Source organism: Talpa occidentalis, unplaced genomic scaffold, assembly GCF_014898055.3.
Source record: "Talpa occidentalis isolate TD23 unplaced genomic scaffold, MPIMG_talOcc4v2.1 talOcc4.4, whole genome shotgun sequence".
NCBI lineage: Eukaryota > Metazoa > Chordata > Mammalia > Eulipotyphla > Talpidae > Talpa > Talpa occidentalis.
Genome location: NW_023604295.1, coordinates 144461594 through 144481776, shown reverse-complemented (window position 1 = coordinate 144481776; position 20183 = coordinate 144461594). Strand labels below are relative to the sequence as shown.

The 20183-nt window shown below is 45.5% G+C and overlaps 1 protein-coding gene across 3 annotated transcripts in view; it reads right to left on the bottom strand.

Annotated features, from left to right (window-relative positions):
• ELP3 (elongator acetyltransferase complex subunit 3) overlaps window positions 1-19507 on the bottom strand; it is a 56253-nt gene extending 36746 nt beyond the window's left edge. The window contains exons 1-7 of one of the 3 annotated variants that reach the window (XM_037526515.2): window positions 19396-19507; window positions 16117-16216; window positions 14777-14915; window positions 13597-13667; window positions 12827-12890; window positions 11227-11295; window positions 8983-9137 (exon numbers count right to left, since the gene is read on the bottom strand). In XM_037526515.2, the coding sequence (XP_037382412.1) occupies window positions 8983-9137; window positions 11227-11295; window positions 12827-12890; window positions 13597-13667; window positions 14777-14915; window positions 16117-16216; window positions 19396-19414 (617 nt within the window). In that variant the 5' untranslated portion in view covers window positions 19415-19507. Of the gene's footprint in view, window positions 1-8982; window positions 9138-11226; window positions 11296-12826; window positions 12891-13596; window positions 13668-14776; window positions 14916-16116; window positions 16217-18897; window positions 19048-19395 lie in introns of those variants that run through there. The other 2 variants (XM_054701078.1, XM_054701079.1) reach the window with 2 other exon arrangements.
• Window positions 19508-20183: the final 676 nt, after the last annotated feature.

The window sequence follows — 20183 nt, the reverse complement described above, 5'->3', positions numbered from 1 at the left end:
CTGAGGGCTGTGCTCGTGGGACAGAAGATGGCAGCAGATGCTCAAGTCTCTTTATTATCGCCTGGAAACTGTTTTCTGACTCACTCCAGGAAAGCTGTGGCCTCTAAGAACACTGCTCAGGACTATCAAATCCTCCGCAGTCCTCTGTAAGAATCTCTGTGGTTAACAGAATTGGAGGGCTTGAGTCTAGCTCTGTGTGGACTCTCACACGTGCTCTAGGATCCACGGCCTGAAATAGGAAACTTTCAGGTCCTCAACCTCAGACTCAGCTCCTCTCACCAAATTGGTAAGTAATAATGATGAAATGTTAATTTAATTTCCATTACTCACAAAGTACAAAATCTTTTCTGCCTCCTTCAGTCCCAAAATCTGGACCAAGATTTATCTGAATTGTCCAATAACATCTGGATTTTGGTGTCAATCCTAAGGACACCAAATGCAGAACGCACATACGTGCGCAGGTGTACATTCTCTACTATCATCAGGTTTGGAAACACCTCACTAAAGTTTCCTGCCTGCACATAAATGCCATGCCAGCCACAGTCCTTACTAAGAAATAATGAATTGGTTATTTGGGGTGCTTTTTTGGGAAATGTTCATTAAGTTTGCCTCCTGGATATTGATAGTTATGTCAAGACAGTCTCGGAAATAGGGTTCTGCCCGACACAACTGAAGAGAGGCACAGATTTTGATTTTTAAATGAGCACAACCCTGAAAAATGAGCCAGATGACACTGCAGCTAGGAGGTCAAGCAGGACTCTTGCTCCCTATCCTGCTCATCAACAAGGTTTAAAATATACAAAACCCACCATAATACTTTGGGTTTTGATTCTTCCAATTGCTGAGAAGAAGTCTGCCATTTTATATTTCTAACCAGAGAGCTGATGAATCAACAAAACACACTGATAATAGAAAATATGTCATTCTCAGAAAGTAACTGCTGGTTTTTTTTTTATGTTTAAGAACTTGCAAACATTATTTTTCTGGTAAAAATTCTCATTCCAATAGAATTCAAATTGTACAATATCAGAGAAAATAAGTTTTTTTTAATAATCTATTCTCACCTGTCATGATGAGGACACTAAAGCACAAACCCGATAAGGATGCAAGGTAATACCAGAAGTAAGTCCGGAAACCTAACTCTCCTGATGCTTAACGCACAGTTCTTCCCAAAGTACTCAAGTAACATTTACTAAGAACTGTCCATCCTTGAGGCCCCATGCTAGAAATTAGGATCCTCTCTTTCAAGAAGACATTACCTATTAAAGGATGCAGGGAAAATGCAATATATAGAATCAAACTGTAACAGTATTTGCTGCAACTATTATTCTTGGCTTCTGAAAACCAAAGTGAGGGGGTGAGGCAGCTGTTAGTCGGGATCCAGCTAAAAGTGATTCTTAGAGAAAAAAAACTAAAGCTTTAAATACATTAAAAACAATAAAGGTAACAATGGCCAAGCTGCTTAGTCATAGAGAAGCATAAAGCAAAACCAGAAGTAAATGAAGACATCAGTGAAGTAGGACATAAACAAAACCAAGTTAATTCTGTGAAAAGAAGATAAATCCCTAACTAGGCCAGCCAAGGGAAAGGGAAGGGCTATCACTGTCATCCCAGACTCTGAAGCCTCACACGCGAATCTCCCCAACACCCAGCACAAAAATGTTTGGCAATCTGGATGAAATAGACAAATCCCCTGAAAAGCATCTCTTACCAAATCTGATGTAGATGTAACAGAAAATCTGAATTTCCTGTATTAAAGGATTTTAGATGAATGAATCATCTAAAAATCTCTAAGGAAAACCTCGTCTCACTGGTTAATTTTACCAAACACTGATGGGAGAAATACATTCATCTTCTATGAGCTTGCTCAGAAAATGGAAGGGGAACGCTTCTGCACGTGTTTTCTGAGACCAGCATAACTCTACTAAGTATGGGTAAGTTGATACAGCAATATAGAAAAAGGATAACACATTATGACCAAACTGTTTATCCCAGGAGGGCAGGTAATCTGCATTATCAGAATAAAAGAGAAAATCATATTGACTATTTAAACAGCTGCAAAGAAATCATTAGACAAATGAGCTAGTGAGAAAACTTTTCGTAAAATCTCAGCAAACTCTGTAATGGTATTTACAAGAAAATGTCACCAATAACATTGTATTTCATACTGAAACAGTAGACATCTTCCCTGTGTTACATGAATAGTGAAGAGGTTTGCTCTCATCACTCCTGTTTAATAATGTACAGAACATTCTAGCCATTTCATTGAGGCGAGCAAGCATGTAAACTGAAGAAGTTAAAACTCACTGTACTTGCGAATGACATGATTGTTTATGAGCAAAAATCCTAACAGATTTACAAAATCAACCTTTAAAACTAAGTAGTGAATTTAGTAGCCATAAGGTTAATGTAGAAATCAACTGTGTATCTACTAATGCTAACTATATTTTTTTTAGAATTTCATTTGCTATAGCATCTATAAACAAAAATATTCCGTAAAATATTTAACAAAAGGCTTACAAAATCTCTATACTGAAGGTTGCTATGATAAATTTGGGGAAAGACAAGTTAATGAAGAGGCAGATTATGTTTGGAAGACTATTATTAACTTTCAATTTTCTACAAATTGTTCTATAGTTTTAATAGTCTCAACCCCACTGTACTTTTTAATAGAAATGGACAAGCTGACTTTAAACTTTATATAGATACAAAGAACCTAAAATATCCAAATCAATCTTGAATAATCAGTGACAAAGTTAGAAGACTTATACCACCTGACTTCAAGGCACACTACAAAGCTACAGTAATGCACATAGTGTGGCAATAGGCATAGGAATTGGAAAACAGATCAACAGGACAGAGATCAATTACAGTGTCAGCCAATTCTTGACATAGGTGTCAGTACAATCTAAGTGCGAAAGAAAATCTTTTAAATAATGTTAAAACAACTAGAAACCATATGGGAAAAAAGAAGCCTCAACTCCAACCTCACGCTGCCCATGAAAATTCAAGATAGATCCTAAGCCTAAACATGAGACCTAAAACTATAACCAGGAGAAAACACAGGAGGGTATCTTATGCCTTGGGAGCAGGCAAAGGTTTACTTGAGACAATACAAAGTAATAAATATGTAAGAAAAAATGCTGTTAGACTTCATCAAAATGAAAAACCTCTGCTCAAAGATTTCATTCATATAATGTATAGTCAAGCCACAGACTGGGTTTTCAGATTTGTAAAACACAGGATCTAACAAAGGAATGGTATCCAGGATAAACAAGCCAATAAATAAAGGAAAGACTCACAGACACTTCATAAAGGAAATATGAAAAGCATAAGCACATAGTAAAAGTGTTCAACATCATTAGTCATCTCATCAGGAAAATGCAAATTAAAACTACAATGAGAAACCATTATACACCCACTAGAACAGCTAAAATTAAAAAGACTGACAACACCATATGTTGGTGAGGATGTAGAATAAGCAAACACTCATACGTTATTGGTGGGAATGCAAATGGTACAATTATTTTGGAAAACTCTCTGGCAGCTTCTTATAAAACTAAACAAATGATATACCCATTCTACTTCAAATTATTAGCCAAGAGAATTACACATATTCACAAAAAAATTTGTGCACATATGCTCCACCAAGTTTCTCCCGAACAGTCCCAAATGGAAACAGCCCAAGAGCCCATCAACAGAATGACTAAACAAAGGGTGGTTGATGCAAACAATGGAGTACAACGCAGCACCAAAAAGGTGAAATACCCAATACTGATGAACCACAAAGCATTATGCTCCGTGAAAGAAGCCTCACACGTAAGAATACATGCTATGTGTCCATTTATATGAAGTTCTAGAAGAGGAGAAAGTAATTTACGGAAGGGGGAAAAAAACATCCCAACAATGGTTGTCTCTGGGGGGGGTGCAGGTGAAGATTTGCAGGGATGGGGCATGAGGAAGCCTGGGATGACATAACTCCAATTCTCAGCAGGGTTTCCTTGCATAGGCATATGCACTCGTCAGCACGCATCCAATGACACATCTGCCATCTGAGCACTTAGCTCAAAAGAAACCAGCACAAACAGTGAACACTAGTAAATGATGCACTTGATGGTGTACTTGGGGCACAGTGGGCAGGTCTGCAACTTACTCTGCAGAGTATTAAGACAAGGAGGGGAAGCGGGTGGATGGAGAGAGGAAGCACAGGTAGGCAAGTGTGAGACACAGAAGTCCTGTGGATCCAGGGGTCAGGTATGTAGTGTTTGCTGGGAAAGTCAATTTTGTTTCAAATAAAATGTTGCAAGAAAAACAACTAGTATCTCCTTCAAGGTGACTAAGACTGTATCCAAGGTTGGACTGCCAGCGTTAAGGTTCCTGGTCAAGGCTATGAAAATGTGCTTGGCAAGGGAGGGAGTAAAAGTGGTGACCATATAAAGGGAGGGGCGACATATAGAGTCTGGACACAAAGCTCGCCCAGGGAGGCCCGGAGGCCACCTCCCGCTGGAAGCCAGGCCCAGGCAGCAGGCAGGAGACAGCTCCTTCAGGCTTCTCAGGTTGCTTCGGCTTTTCCTTAACTCTGCAGGCCTATGAAATTATCTTCCCGGTATCACCTCGGCTTCTAGCTTTTCCAAGACACATTAAGGACAGAGGTGGAGGACTTAAAGTCATTGATGGGGTGGGGGGGGGGGGGGCGGGAGGAAAGGGAGGAATAAGAGGAAAGAACAGAAAAGAATTAAAAATCCCACAGGGAGAAGGTCTGACTCAGACTTCTTGACGGGCAGCTGCCCTTTGAATCTACATCCTGTAAAAGCAGCCAAGGAGCATAAAGATATTCTCTAAGGTTGCTCCAAGTTCTCCGGCATCACCTGCATGCCGAACAATAGGTGACTCAGAACCCACGCCTGGTCCTTTTCATCTCCTGAGCCAAGGTTTTTAGGGGATAGTGGTCACCAGGACTGCTGCTCCGTGGAGCCTTGGTCTGTCTGAGGGGGCAAGTGGTCATCACTCGGCTTGAGCCAACGAGCCTCCAGGGAAGCCACGCCTGCCTGGTCCTCAGGGTGCTGGTGGGGCCACCCAACTCGTCGATCTGTGAGGCTCCAATGTGCTGCTGCTGCTAGCAGCATGAATACTAGCCAGACTCTCCCTGCCAGGGCTGCTCCTGCCTCTAAGATAATCTTTTAAGAAAGAAGCAGCCAGGGAGCAATCCACATGGCGCAGCAGACCTCTCCTGTCTCGCCCGCTGCTCCCCTTAACAGTGTATTCCAGTCAGTCTGCCTGTTCTGTTCCCCACTCTGTCTCTGGTGGGGCCTCTCACCTCCTGCACCTCTGGCCTGTACCCCAGCTCTTGTAGGCATAAATAAATCAATCTTAAAAAAAAAAAAAGTTATTCAGGCTAGACAAAGGGGTGGGGGGGGGGTGACTGAGCAAATATACACAGACCTTGGCCCGTTTTACCAAAGACTTTTAACCTGAAACACTGTTAACTCATCTGTCACAATATGTAATTTTAAACCCAACTTAAAATTAAGTTTAAGAAAACACTCTGCTAAGCTATGAAAGTCATCTGTGTGACTGACAAGCAAGCAGAGACAACTACTATCAATGACATGCGAACATCAAGCTCATCACTAGACCTCAGGGAGGTGGGCCCTGTGCACTCAGTTTTCCTGAATAGTCTGTCCAAGGTAAGGAGAACAGGCGGCGGGATAAAAATCTCACCCTAGCATGGCGAAGAACCCCTCACGGCTGAAACAGCATCTCTGGCGCCATCTCGCTAAGACACTAACATCTGAAAACTGTTCTCCGTGTCTCCAGTTCTGGGTTACAAACCACTGTACCCCAGCTGCTGCCTCAAACCAGTTTCTCTACAAACACCAACTCTTGTTACAGGGAGCTGGTGGCAAGAGTTCACCTCGAAGATGCCACCCGCAGCCTTTCTCTGACTCTCAGGCCAGTGTCCAGAGCTGCAGAAAAGGCAGAACGTGCCACTGCTGGGCAGGCAGTGCTCAGAGAACACAGACCCTTGCGGGCGGTTCCATAGCTCCCAGACTGTACTCTGTTACTCCCCAAGAGCCAGCCACGGGTTTGTTGTAAAGATGACTCAGGCCAGACAGAAACGTTATCTCAAAGCCCAGTGTGTGCTGCCCTCTCACGGCGAAGTCAAGGAGACAAACACGCAGCACCGCCTCACCTAGGCCAGCGGCTTTCTCCAGCAAAGGGCTTTGTCCAGGCACGTCACGGTGGGAAGCTCATCAGTGTCATGGAAGACTGCACTTTCACCCCCAAACAGATGACCTGCCAATACCACCAGGCACTAGGACATCTTGTAAAGATGAAGCTAAAACATTACACCAAGAGTAAGGCAGAAATTTTAAAATTTTCATTGATGAAACTGTCAAACTAGCTGTATTGTAAACATTCAATATGCAGATTTGAGCTGCCTGGCCCATGACTCCAGGGACCCAAAATGTAGACCGAAAAGCTTTGGGGCCAACTTTTATGGGGGTGGGAGGCGATGAGGAAGTTCAAGATATTTACAGCCCAATTCCACTAAGTATGAAAGGTCTTCAACATAAGAATAGCAGGAGTAAGAACACAGGACAGACATGCACGCATGGGGAGAAAAACTTCCTGGTGGTGACAGGTCATCCCGCTAGGGAATGCTCAGAGGGGAATGAATTTTAGTCAGCAGCTCTCTGAGGTACTACTGACATTCAACATCATGGGGCTTGAACTAATTAAGGTTGTCTCCTCAGATTACATTTTATTCTAAGCTATTATTTGGTTTTCAGTACTATAAAGCCTGGAAGACCTCAGCCTTCAGCAAGCATGACTCACACTCAGGAGCAGTCTAGGCTCTGAATGGGCAGCGGTCACACTCCCGCGGCGACCAACACCCCAGGAGGATCACCCTGGCCAGCGGTGGCTAAACTTCTAGGTTCATGGACATAAGCACGTCTCTGGAGGCAAGCAAATGAAATGGGTTGCTCACAGACTCCCAGTTCCTGAACTCCTCACTCAAGTCTCTCAGGCTACCAGGATGGTATGCTTCCATTAAAAACCTCTATATTCTTTTCATTTTCACAAACCCAAAGGACAAAAACATTAAGGGGAGAGAGGAAGTAGGGAGGGCGCAAAAAGACATCTCTCTGCAGGTGCTCAGCTGTCAATACTGACCTACACCTGATCCTTCACTCAGCATCCATGCATTGCTGACTCGGGCCTCGAGGTGCTAAGAAGCACTTGCAAGATGGGGCACGCAACCCACCCTTAGGGCCATTCAAAATTTGGTCCCGTTCATCACCCTGCTTAATTCTCCACGTGGCCACTATTTGAACAACTTTAAAATTATCTATATTCCCTGCAACCTCTCCCTCCTCCACCTTCTAAAAGCCAGAAAAAAAGGCTGAGGAAGAAGAGGATGTGCAAGAAGAGAGACCCATTTCTCCCAGGGTTCCCCCGCTCTGCCGACGCACCGCGGCGGACACTCTCACCCAGGACATCTCCTGGCACAGCTCAGGCCCTGAAAGCAGAGCCGCCAGCTCCACAGCCACCACCACCAACTGTGTCACTCTGGGCAAGCTGCTCAGTCTCTCTGTACCTCAGTTTCCTTACCTGTAAAACAGGAATGACGTAAATACCTAACTGGAAGGCCTACTGTATTAAATGACTAACACAGCTCTCACAGTGCCCGGCACACTGCAAACAGGAAACGTAAACATTTTCTCTTTTCCCTCTTCTCTCGTCTAACTAGTGCTATGTGGCTCATTGTCCTGGACTCCATGAGCATTTACACACGTGCACAAGGATGATGGGCTCACACTCCAAGAGCTGCTGTGAAGGCTGCTTTCTCACGCAGTCTATCTTATGGCGGTATGACTCTCCTGTGGGGCCTCTGGCCCTGTGAACCCCAATTCCATATGGCAGCCCCAGTTCTGTATGGCAGCCCAGCTGTCCCTTACAGAGCCTCCCTGGCCTTGCCACCCCATGTGTCAGAGACGTTTCAAACAGCAGATCCACAGCGAGACTCTTGATTCCCTTCCACAAAGCTGCTCCTCCCCCCTCTACCCTCACAGAACAGGCACTAACAGTCGACCATTTCCTATAGCCAGAACCTGGGTGCCTTCTTACTCCTTCTCTATTCCCCAAACACCCCAAGTTCCATTTGCCCGGACTGACCCTTATCCTTCCTTTAGGTTGCAGCTTAAATACCCCCACTCCGTCTAGACGATCATCCTATTTATTTTCTATCACGGGAGTCTACCTGCATCGCAGCTCCTGGTGTTGAGGCAGACTGTAAGCACCAGCATCTATAAGAACACCTGCCATGTTCACCATGCTGGTCCCGGAGTCTAAGCCAGAGCACTAGACACTTAGTGGGCCCTCAATGCACATTTCAGTGAATCACAGAGAGCAGGAAGTATATAGGCGTTCCTGAAACTTCTGAAAATCTTAAATCACTGAACTATATGTGAAAACCTTAGTGTTCTTTTTTGCTAAAAACTAAGATATGAGGTTTCAAAAGACTGCATAATTCTCTTATCTTGTCAACTAGAATTTGGAATAATTTCATAAAATTGTCCCATAACTAGTAATGAAATGATAATTATTTAGTAAGTTAGTTATTTTGATTTTATAGCAGCTAAGTGTTTTAGATAAATAGTACTACTACACCCTTCTTGGGGGAGGAAGTATTGAAAACTCAGCTGACCCAATCTCAACGGCTCCTGCATTTTAGATGAGACCCTGGCCAAAACAATCTTCACAGTGATTCTTGTGAATCAGTCTCTGAGAATACTACTATGTCAGTGGACATCCTTTTTTAAAAAAGAGATTATTTCAACGAAAATAATCCTTGCCCACAAAACAAGTAGCTGGAGGAACTAGGAGCGGAGCTGCAGAGCACAAGTCCTCACAGGCTGCTGCTGGGAGGAGAAGGGACAACCACCTGGAGAATGGGGTAAAAGGAGGATTTCTTACTTGACAGCCTCGTAAATATTGTTGGACGTATGTCCTGATAGAGCATCGTGTAAATTTCGAATAAAGTAATCTCTGTACTCTTCTGGAAGGGCCATAAATGTTCCACCCATCACGATGAACTCCACTTTATCCACACTGTGGCCAAGTTGTTTTAACTGAAAGACAAATACATCAGCATTAGAAAGGCACAGGCAACTACTCTAAGAGGACATCACAAATTTCTAACTGTATTTTGCAGTGTTTCATCAGTATAGTTTAAAAATGCGAAGCAATTAAATGTATTAGCCAATTCTGTGAACTTAAAGAAGACAGAGTTTGAAAGAACAAAAAACAATAGCCCAAAGGAAGAGGAGAATTAAAAATAATCAGCTTGACATCTATACTTACAGAATTTAATGGAAATTTAAAAACACATATAAGCCAGAAAGGGGTATAGGCAGCTAAATGGTAACAGAACACTATGTCTAACACAGCAAATGACCTAATGATGATGTGTCTTATGCCCAATTTAGCGGTGAGCCCAGAGGCAGAGAATAGGATACACGCAACACGGTAAGGACTTAATGCAAATGAAAGAAAGAGAACACTAGGTCAGAAAAACTAAGAAGCAGATTTAAATGAAAACAAAGTCTCAAATTAATTGTGAAGATTCTGGTATATGGGCACCTTGAGCCTGCTTTATCAAAAAAAAAAAAAAGGAAGTAAAAGTCAGGTAAAATAATGTCCTCTCTACCAGGGGGAGAATAATGCACCTCTTTCATTCTGTCACCTGCAGTAAGCCAAGATTTCAATTTGTACAGTATCTTAGGTTTGAGAAAAACAGGCTCAAGCAGACTCCCAAACCATGGCTCAAATTAATGTCCTCTTTGAAGGGCATGCCTACCATTAATCTTGACAAAAGGCACCTTTTAAAATACATTTCTGAAAATGACAATTTATACAAATGTAAGTGTGTGTGCATATTTATTCACACTTGTGAATGCATAAGAGCACACACGTGCAAACACATACCAACATGAGAAGGATTTTCGTACCCATGGTTGTTCACAGGGAAACAAACAGAATCATCCTGGCAGTTTTGTGAATTACCGTCAAGCAGACTCTAATGAAAACCTCCCAGGGTGAGTAACTGGAAAGTTACTCAGTGATTCTTACAGGTAGGAAGAATCACCTCTCTTTGGCAGTCCTGTTATCTTTTAGGACCTCTGCCCCTTTTTGGTAAACAAACATTACACTGTTTTCTTTTCTGGAAAGCAAGCCTGCAGTGCAATTGATTTTCAAACATTTCAATGAATTACGGATCAAGACTAAAAAGAAACGGGAGCGATGCTCCATTTAGAAATGTTTTTCCAAACTACACAGCCCCTCCCTGTCGCCGCTGGCACCATGGGGTCCTCCCCTATGACAGACAGCCCTGGTTCCACACATGCTGGTGACAGCGGAGCATAGATGAGAACTGGCTGCTCACGAGTAACACCAGCTCCATAACCCAGAAGCGCCTCCCGCCTGGGGTGCACACACCACCATCTGCAGTTTTGTTGCTGTCCCACCAGTGTTACTGTGACACTGCAAACAGGACTCGGGTTTAAACACTGAGTTAAAATAAAATTGTAAAAAAAATTGTAAAGAAGAGATTTTGTGCTCATGTTCAGATTTCTTGAACAGAGCAAGGTCATTGTTGTATTTGATTTTACTCAGCTATATTGAGTTATAACTTACACACAATAAAGTCCATAAACTTTAGACATGTGGTTGGATGAGTTCTGGCAAGTGTTTGGAGCTATGTAGGCACAGCTTGTGATAGAGACCTCTTGTGATAGAGACCCCTTCAGCCCCAAAGTGCCTCGTAGACTCCACAGCCAGCTATGCCTCCACCCCAGCCCAGCACTCACAATACTTCTGCTCTGGCTCATGGAGCTAAAAATTCATCCACCCACCTGGCTGAAGTTTCATGCATGCACATTTGTAAATTTCATGCCATAAATGACTGTCTACACTCTGAAAGAAATTTAGAGAATATAAAACTGTTAAAGAATTCAGTCCCTAAAAAAACAAACAGTGCTTTTGACCCTGCTAGGTAATACAAAATATTCTCCCTCCTTCAGAGGGATAAGAAAACTTACAAAAGAGAAAAATACTCAGTTCTTATTTGTACCATAATGATAATGAATTATTCAACTCAAATCAAGCCACAATACCCTGTAAGTACAAAATCTCACTTAAAATGCATTTCAAAAAACTCACCTGCTCTATTCGGTGTCTTGTCTGTAGATAAGGGTCATATCTAGCACGGATAGCTCGCATGGAGGTTGGCTTAAAAAAAAAAGAAAATTACCATTATGCCTAGATTGAAATAAACACAAATAGCACTTTCAAAAGGGTTCTTTAAAGAATATTAATTCTCTATGATTTCGAATATCAAAAACTGACGTGTGTTCCTTTCTTCCTTTCTCCATCTCGTCAGGGGTTTGAAACTGTCTTGTGCAGCATCTGGCTAGTCTCCAGACTCTGTCCTGAGTGTCTCCTGGGATCACACCTACCTGGCTTTACATGAGCACTTAAGAGTCCCCACAATCACCACATTGTTACACTACTCAGACACAGGTGTGCCCACACATTCTAGAGTCACCTGGTAAAATGAGTTATCACAAAACCTTATAAATTATACAATGGAAGAAACAATTTAAAATGATCTCTAAGATACACTGTTAATGAAAAAGGCAAGGTGCAAGGCTGACACACTACTGTACGTGTACAAGGCAGGATGAGGCCTATGAATGCTTGAACAGCCACACATTGTTGAAGGATACAGAACAGGAGGGAGATAATACTAAATGTCTGTTGAGGGGGTGGGGCTGGAACAGAAGAGTGGCTAGGAGACAGGAACGAGAATCATGTATTTTTAAAGATTTGAACCATGGGAAAATATGAAAAACCATATATAAGGAAAAGAAAAAGGCACAGGGTTTGCTGGCTGCCCAGCTCTTCTGAAGATGATGACTGCTTCCAAAGCCTGCTCACTGGTCTCCTCCTCCACTCCAGCCCATGCCCCCCAAGGCCATCAAGCCATCCTGTCAAACTGGCATCAGAGTATCTCTCTCTCTCTTTAAACCTCAGTGGCCCGGATTACAAAACCTTCCCCCACCTTCTCTCTAGGCTCACCCTACTTTGTTCCAGAACACACCACATCATTCCTGCCAAGGATCTTCTCTCTCTGCTAGGACTGTTCTCCTGACATACTTGTGACCAGCTCCATCTTGTCATTAGGCCTCAGTTCAAATCTTCTCAGAGAATCCCACTCACCAGAGACAGGGCGCCCACTTGGCTGCTGCCACTACACTCAGTTCCACTTTTCTGCATAGCAGGTCCTAGTACCTCGTATTTTGCTTGTTTGCTTGCTTACTGTTTACTTCCCATTACGCAAAGGTAGTTTCTGGAAGGCTAGGGGTCCCGTCTAGTTTTCACAGCTGCAGTGGCAGCACAACGTGGTGATGAGGAGCTGAGTTTAACATGTGGCTGTCGCCTACCAGCAGGTGCCTCATGGCCACTTAAGCCTTCCTGGCCTCAGTTTCCTTACCCCCAAAACTGGGGTAATAATAGTGTTGCCGTCAAACAATGCTGTAAGGTTTAAAATTGTAAAATTGTAAAGCACTTAAAATAGTGTTTGACACATGTTAACGGTAAGTGCTTATGAAAGTATTTCTCCAGCAAAGACACTCAGCAAATATTTGTGAATGAACAACTTTTGCATCAGGATAAAAATAAAAATTTTCACAAGGTAGTACCAGTAAAAAAGCACACTACAGGCAACAGGTGACATAACACTCTGGGAGACTCACATTACCTCATATCCCGTGTAAGACTGGGTCGAATACTCAAAATCTGAGTCAGGTCCACCGGGGCAGTACCTACCGAGACAGGAGCAGGAGGAAGAGGTCAGCACAAGGCCAGTCACCAGGCTAGCTCAAGGATCTACAGTTTCCAAAAAATCTTGCTAGCCAATGGGCTTTCTTTTCAAATCCCAGAGTCTACCTTTGCAGTATCTAAAAATAAATAGTTTGGACTAACAAACAAAAGCACATAAAGGACTATATTCCAATCACCTTCAGATTCAATAGTCACTAACATGTGAGCTTCTGAGGCAGACGAGCAGATCTACATTTTTCTGAGTGTGGCCTGAGGCTTACAGTGTTCTTGATCTCTGCTAACTGAAAATAAATCTTTCTCCCATTTCATTTTCCCACCTAGAATCCAGGATAAACTTTTATTTTGATATTTTCCTGATCCAAATTTATGTTAAATTTCTGACATCTGGATTTTAGGCAGCCCATAGTTCCACACTTCATTTACCGAGTTAACAGAATGCTTAGTGTTTTGAGGTTTAGAAATGAAGTATATTCATTAATATTGCAACAAATTAAAAATTTTATATGTTCCATTTTTAAGGCACTGAAAAATCCTATTAATGGCCGCATGTTGCAAAAAAATAACTTATGAACCTATTAAATCAAAATTTTAAATACTACCAGTATGCAAGGTCAAGACTCTAAGGAGCTTACTAGTGTAATTAAAAACGTGCATACACACACACACGCATCAAAATCATGTACTTACACACATATATTTCCTGTAAAACTGATGTGTGGACATCTGTGGGGCTTGCACATCACAGCTACAACAGCAATCTAGGAGAGAGTAGCAAAAGCTATTATAGAATAACTGACACTGAATTCTGGACAGCGGTTCTCTCTAGGAAGGAGGGAAAGGATGCAGAGAGTAGATGGCAGGGTTTCCAAGGTCCTGGCAGAGCTGTATTTTTCAAGCCTTGCTCCAAAAGAACATCCATAAGACAGGACAGATGGAAACTACAAACACCCCCAAGAGGGCACAGGAGGACACGTTATCACTGAGACATGCCGGCCGCGCATAAACTGAATCCCAGGAGGACACCGATGAAGCCAGATCAAGGGCAAGCAACAAAATGACTTGCATGAAATCTTCCAAACCGAAAAACCAATTAAGTCAAGGAAGGAAAGCCAGAGGAGTGTCCAGCCTGAAGAGACAAATTCTACACCACATGTTACCCGCCCCCTCCAACCCCGCGGTAGGTGCTACACCTGCACCAGGCCCTGCGGGTCACCACTGCACAGGTTCCCATCATTCTCTTTCTTTGTGGGACACTGAAGATCTTTTACAAGCTGATCCCAAACTCACCACTCACAACCCAAGATCCTATGGATTTCCCAAAGGAATAATCAACTCCCACAGTGTGGGGCTGCGCTGAGCCCTGCACACACCACCCATACTGCCCCAGCTCCTGTGCCCTGGCTCCCGTGACTCCTCTGCTAAGGTGAGCGCCATGTGTACGTCAAGCAAGCTCTGCGCCTGCTAGCTAGTCCCTTTCCTGCAGGGCCATCTCGTCTCCCTGCTGGGCCGACCATCCGACATGATCTTACAGGGACAGACGACTTGGCACCATTAACTACCTTTAAAGGTAACTTTGGAGAGTATCAATTATATGGGAGTTCATCACAGGCAACAGCAGTTACCACACTAGGACAGTCATCAAGCCTCAATCTGTATGTTTGAAAACACCAGGGTCACCTATTCCTCCAGCACAGCACTGTCCCTCGCTGGGTACCACGTACACTGCACGTCTCCACTCCAGCAAAGAGTGTAACATGCGGATTTTATTAGTCTGGACCCCCCACTTTCATCTCCCTGGTGCTCATGGCAGCAGACATTTCTGGTAGACTGGACACACAATCCACAGTTTATGACACAAATCACTTACCCCACTAGCAGTTCTGATGGGTTTTGCCTTTAACTTGGGCACCAAAACCTTTCGATACTGAGGTGGGACTGCGGCAATGAGGTCCACCAGGCGGGGCTGTGCTGAAAGGCCGTATTTGGCAGCTGTCCTGTTTTTCACCCTGGAAGTAAAGCATCTAGCACTCTCAGGACCACAGATTTCAAGGACAAGCTATCACAAGGATGACCCACATATAACACCTATCCTCTCCCCAGATGACAGCAGCAGCTTTAACATTTGTGACTATCAGGGAAACAGAACACAATTCATGAATGAATAACATCCTCTTCTCACCCTGGAGTCCCAAAAAGAAAACCAGATGACTCCAGGGAGATGACACAGTGGAGGTCTCATCAAAATGGCGCTCCAGCCTCCAAGTCCTCTTCAGCCTTCCTTGAGCTCTGCACCGCTGCATCTGGGCTCTGACCAGTGTGCGGGCTCTTCAGGAGCTTGCAGGATGCACCGAGCTTGGCCTCTAGCCATTACAATCCCTTCCCTGCCATGACAACTACAAGTGCTTCCAGACAAGGTGGGAAAATCAGTAAAATGTGACCTCTCCATAGTCAAGATAGGGATGACTTATTTCCATCACAAATGTTAACTAAGCACAATGTTCCAAGCAAGAGGAGTATGTAGCATTTCAGTGAACAGGAAAAGGGTCTTCATGTGGTGATTTGGTCATGGAAAAGTTGGGGGGAGGGGGAGGAAGGGACAGATCCTTTTATTAGAGCAGATGTATATAATGAAGGAAAAAAAGAACGCAGATGTGAAAGATCATGCTTACGTAAGGGTTTGACAAGCTCAAGGCTGAAGGTGCCTGGGCAGAGGAGGACGATGAACATTGTCAGAGAGGTTCTAGAGCGGAGAAGGGCTGGGTTAGATCCAGGGTCCTAAAGGGAGAGTTTCCTGGCAGAGAGCAACTGCTTCCTTGAAGCAGCAGGGAGGGAAGAAGGACGTGCAGTGACATGGAGGAGAATGAGCTCCAGACACGGTCCAGGTGACCTAGGCCCCAGCCCCGCTCTGCCCATCACTAGATCTTCACTCCTGGCAAATAACCTAACTCCCCACGCCTCATGAGGGGGACAGGAGTTGCTACCTCATGCAATGTACTCCAAACAGTGAGCAGAACACAGCACACAATAGCTGTTAGAAGCAATATGATGCCATGAGACAATTTTGCCATAAATATGTAACAGGGAAGACAGAAAACTAAAATCCTTAACTAGAAAATGAAATATAAGATAGAAAACAAGCAGTATTTGACAATTCCATAAAAAGATCCACTGCCGAGCCAGAGGACCTTCGTTGCCATGGTCACTTACTTGTTCAGGTCGATGTCTTTCCCCTGTTCATGGGCTTCAATGAGTTGTCTAATAACATCTCCTATGGTTAGCATCATTAACTCAGCAGGGCTGAGATCTCCTGGAAAGAGAATATTTGACAATGTAAAAAATCATATGATTCAGTAACAGTTTATCAGCTGGTCTCCTTCCAAAATCATTCCAAATATGCCAAGTGAACATTCAAGTTCCCAAGACACTAAATATCTATTGTTTACAATTTGAGCATATCTTTTGTCTTTAGTTTAAAAGAAATCAGGCTTCACCTATAGATGGGAAAAGCTCACTGTGGAAGCACAGACGCCACGAGGATGACAGCAGAGGAGACACAAGCCTGGGAGAAAGAACCTGTGCACACAAGCAAGGGTCATGGTAGTTAAAAATCGCTTCCCCCTCTCTCCAGATTTGATATGACTGATACTTGCATGACACAACCCACAAGGTACATTAAGGTGCATCATTTCATCTGATTCTCAGAACAGAGTAAGAGGACTACTTATCTGGCTCATAAAAATTCCCCACCAAGGGGACAGTTAAAACTCAAACCCAGGTGTTTGAAACAGTACTCCAAGAAGGGTTGCGGATGCTCTACCTGTCTAAGGATCTTCATGCCTCTCCAAGGTACTATCTGGCAACCACCGCGATTCTCCTGACCACTGGGGCTCCCCTTCTCATCTAAAAGGCAGCTGCAGAGGTGGATACTTCTTCCAGGACTCCACATTCCCAATCACAGTTGCCAGATTCAAGGGTGGGCACCTGTAAGTCAGGCCAATCTGGCTCTTTTCCTCAAGGCAAAAAATGCCAATCTCCCCACAGCAGTAACAGCTGTGAGCTCTCGGCTTGTGCCGCCAGCATGCAGGCTGACAGAAAGTTGGTGGACAAAGTCAACGCAGTCATCAGAGAGAAGCACACATGAGAACGCCCTGGAAAGTCTGAAGTCCTTTCATCTACTTTATCTCACGTGAAACCTCACACGAATACTAAGGCAGGAATTGCGTTTCCATCTTACAGATCTGGAAAGCTACGGCAGTGAAGAGACTGCTGTAAGTACAGGGCAGCGTTAAGACTCACATCCAAGTGTTTTCTCCACAACTTTCAGGTTTTTTTTTCATTGCCTCTAACTTAATGAGTTCGAGTTAACAAACACAAAATAATCTGAGAGGAAAAAAATAAACCCATCTATTAGCAAAGGTTAAATGCTTTCTGAACCATGTGACTCAGCTCTCCGGAGCTCCACAAGGTGCCTTGGGGGCCATGCACAAGGTGAGGCTGGTGGTGGTAAAAGGGGAGGGGGAGACAGGAAACAGAGGGACAGGCTTCTCTGTCCATGTCAACCAAAGAACGCCACCTTTTTGTTTATATATATGGATCCTCAAATTCTTTGGTAGGGAAGAGAGGACTCAGGTGACTAAAATAGACAAAGACCAAAAAGCCACTTGTATAGCCTATGAAAGCATCAAGAATTAACTGTAAGAGTGAATTGGTAAGACAAAGCTTCATGAAGGAAATGGCAGGGGGGTCTTGAAAGAAAGGGGAGGAGGTGGACAAACAAAGGAGAGGGCAAAACAGAGGAACATCAGAGAAGGGAATCGCCTAGCTTTGTGAGGAAGCGCCTCACCAGAATGCAGGCTTCCCGACAGGGCTGGGTAAGGAACCGGTCACTGTATCAAGTACCCTGGCAAGGCACTGAAATAGGATGCAAGTGATAGTGAAAGTTATTTAGGAATAAAAAGATTAAAACACAGTTTAAAGAAAGTATGCAAAATATACTGAAATGACACAAAAAATTATTCAAGAAGGTGAAGAAAGTATACAGAATCTGGATACAAAATAAAAGACTGTTGAAAGGCAGTATTAAAAAAAAAAAAATCACAAGATTTAAAGTTGAAAACTTGGACACAGTCCCCAACCCCTCCTCCAAATAAATCCCTGCTGTTTCCTGCTAACAAGATCAACACCTCTTAAGTTCCCCTCTGCTTGCCTATAAAATCAGTATAATGCGCACATCACAAGACTGCTGTAAGAATCCATCGAAATAACGTAAACAAAAACCAAAATATTATTAAAAAGTCGTTACTGACGAAGCGGGGTTAGGAGAATGGCAGTCAGAATGATGGGGAATAAACTATCCCGAGAGGCGACTTCTAAGTACCGGCAGGAGTTGGTGGCAGGTAAATGAAGAGGAAAGTTGCCTGGCCTGCGAGTGAGGAGCATGTTTATAAGGGAAGACATTCATTCAGGACAGGCGGGGTAAGACGGCCGACTAATGAAAGTAACTCTGCACACCTGGGGCTGTTGCTGGAACGAGAAATAGCAACTGATGCCAGAGGCAGCTGATTAAGGACAGATTATTTCCTCCATAGTGGGGATGGGGGGAGGTCACAGAGCCAGCCTGACCAACCAGCCCCACTTCCTAAGTATCATTTTGGGCTAGAAAAAATTAGTTCATTCTTTGCATTTTAATGTCCTCATTTGTAAAAACGGAGGTGATACCCACTTCGGAACTGCTAGTAATCGCTCAATAAATGGCAGTGGATAGTTCCACGACCATCATCTATTAGACCGAGGGCTCCAGGGAGCTACAGAAACAGGCCCAGAGGCGCGGGCAGCACACCCGACCGCCGACTGCATCCCGCTGAGAACTACGGAGGGAGCTGTCCCGGGCCAGGTCCAGGGGGAAGGCGAAGGAGAAAGGCTGCGGGTCTGCCCCGCCGAGTCGAGAATCCCCCGGCGTTTCTCTTTCAACGCAGAGTTAAAACAAACCTCGAGTTAAAGAAGCTCAACTCGTGGGACGCGTCGTAAAACAAATCTCAGCAGGTTGAGGCCGAGAACGTGAACTCCTTGGAGGCTTTTCTGCCCCGTGAACACACCAGACGCCCAGTGACGGCAAACGGCGGGCACGGGCGGGACATAAACAGCACAAGAGTAGCCCGAAGGCGGGGGGCTGCCCCCCGCAGCAGGCCGGCGCGGGCAGCGGACCCCCGGGGAAGGTCCGGCTCCGTCTCTGCCCGTCCAGGTGCTCGCCCCTTCCCTGGCCCGCCCAGACCCCCAGTCCCGCCCCGGCCTCCCCCCCCGCCCCCCTCTCCCGGACCGGCCTCCCTGTCCGTCAGGCCCCCCCTGTCCGTCAGGCCCCCCAGTCCCGCCCCGGCCTCCCTCCCGGGCCTCCCCCTCCCGCCCCGGCCTCCCCCGTCCGTCCGGCCCCCCTGTCCCGCCCCGGCCCCCCAGTCCCGCCCCCCTGTCCCCCTCCCCGGCCTCCCGCACCTCTCCGCTTCTGCTTCATCTCTACGCGCCGGAGCAGCAGTCCCAGGGCCGGTGCAGCTCCCGCGTCGGCTCTCTGGGTCACTGGACAGCCGCCATGCCTGCCCGCCAGCCGTAAGCGACGCCACGCCGTCGTAAAATGACGTCGCGTGGCCGTAAAGCGCCTCCCAGAAGCCCGCGCGCCAAGGCCCGCCCCGCCCCCGGCGGCGGCTGCGGGGGGCGGGGGTGGGGGCGGCCGCCGGGGGGCGGGGGCGGCTGCCGGGGGCGGGGGGGGGGGAAGCGGCGGCCGAGCTCCCTGTTCAGGCGCCAAGGCCGCGGGTGCTCCGAGCTCCACCCGGGCGGCGCGCGGGGGAAGCTAACGTGCAGAGGCCGCGCCTGGAAGCCCAGAGTGTGGCCGTGGAGGTTGCCAAGAAGGGGAGAGAGGAGGTGCGGAAGCCGGGTGCTGCCCGTGGAGGACAGGAGCAGGAAAAACACTAAAAAGGAGGCGCCGCCAGGCCAGGAACCGGCTCCCCCAAGGAGGTGGGGGCCGAAGAGATTAGCTTAACCGTCGCGCAGCTGCGGGAACCAGTATCCCCAGGCGTGGACGCCGGGATTACACAGCGTGACATCCAAGAGGACTCAGACTGCTGCCCGGAGCACAGGCCCGAGCGTGAAGATGTGGAGTTGAGCCACTGTAGACTCTCTGGTCCCTTTCAAATTCCACGTAGTTACCCCAAACCAGCAACCCACCGACAGCGCGCAAGGGGTGGCCCCTCCCACACAGAAGAGGACTATATTGGTAGAGTCTCTGC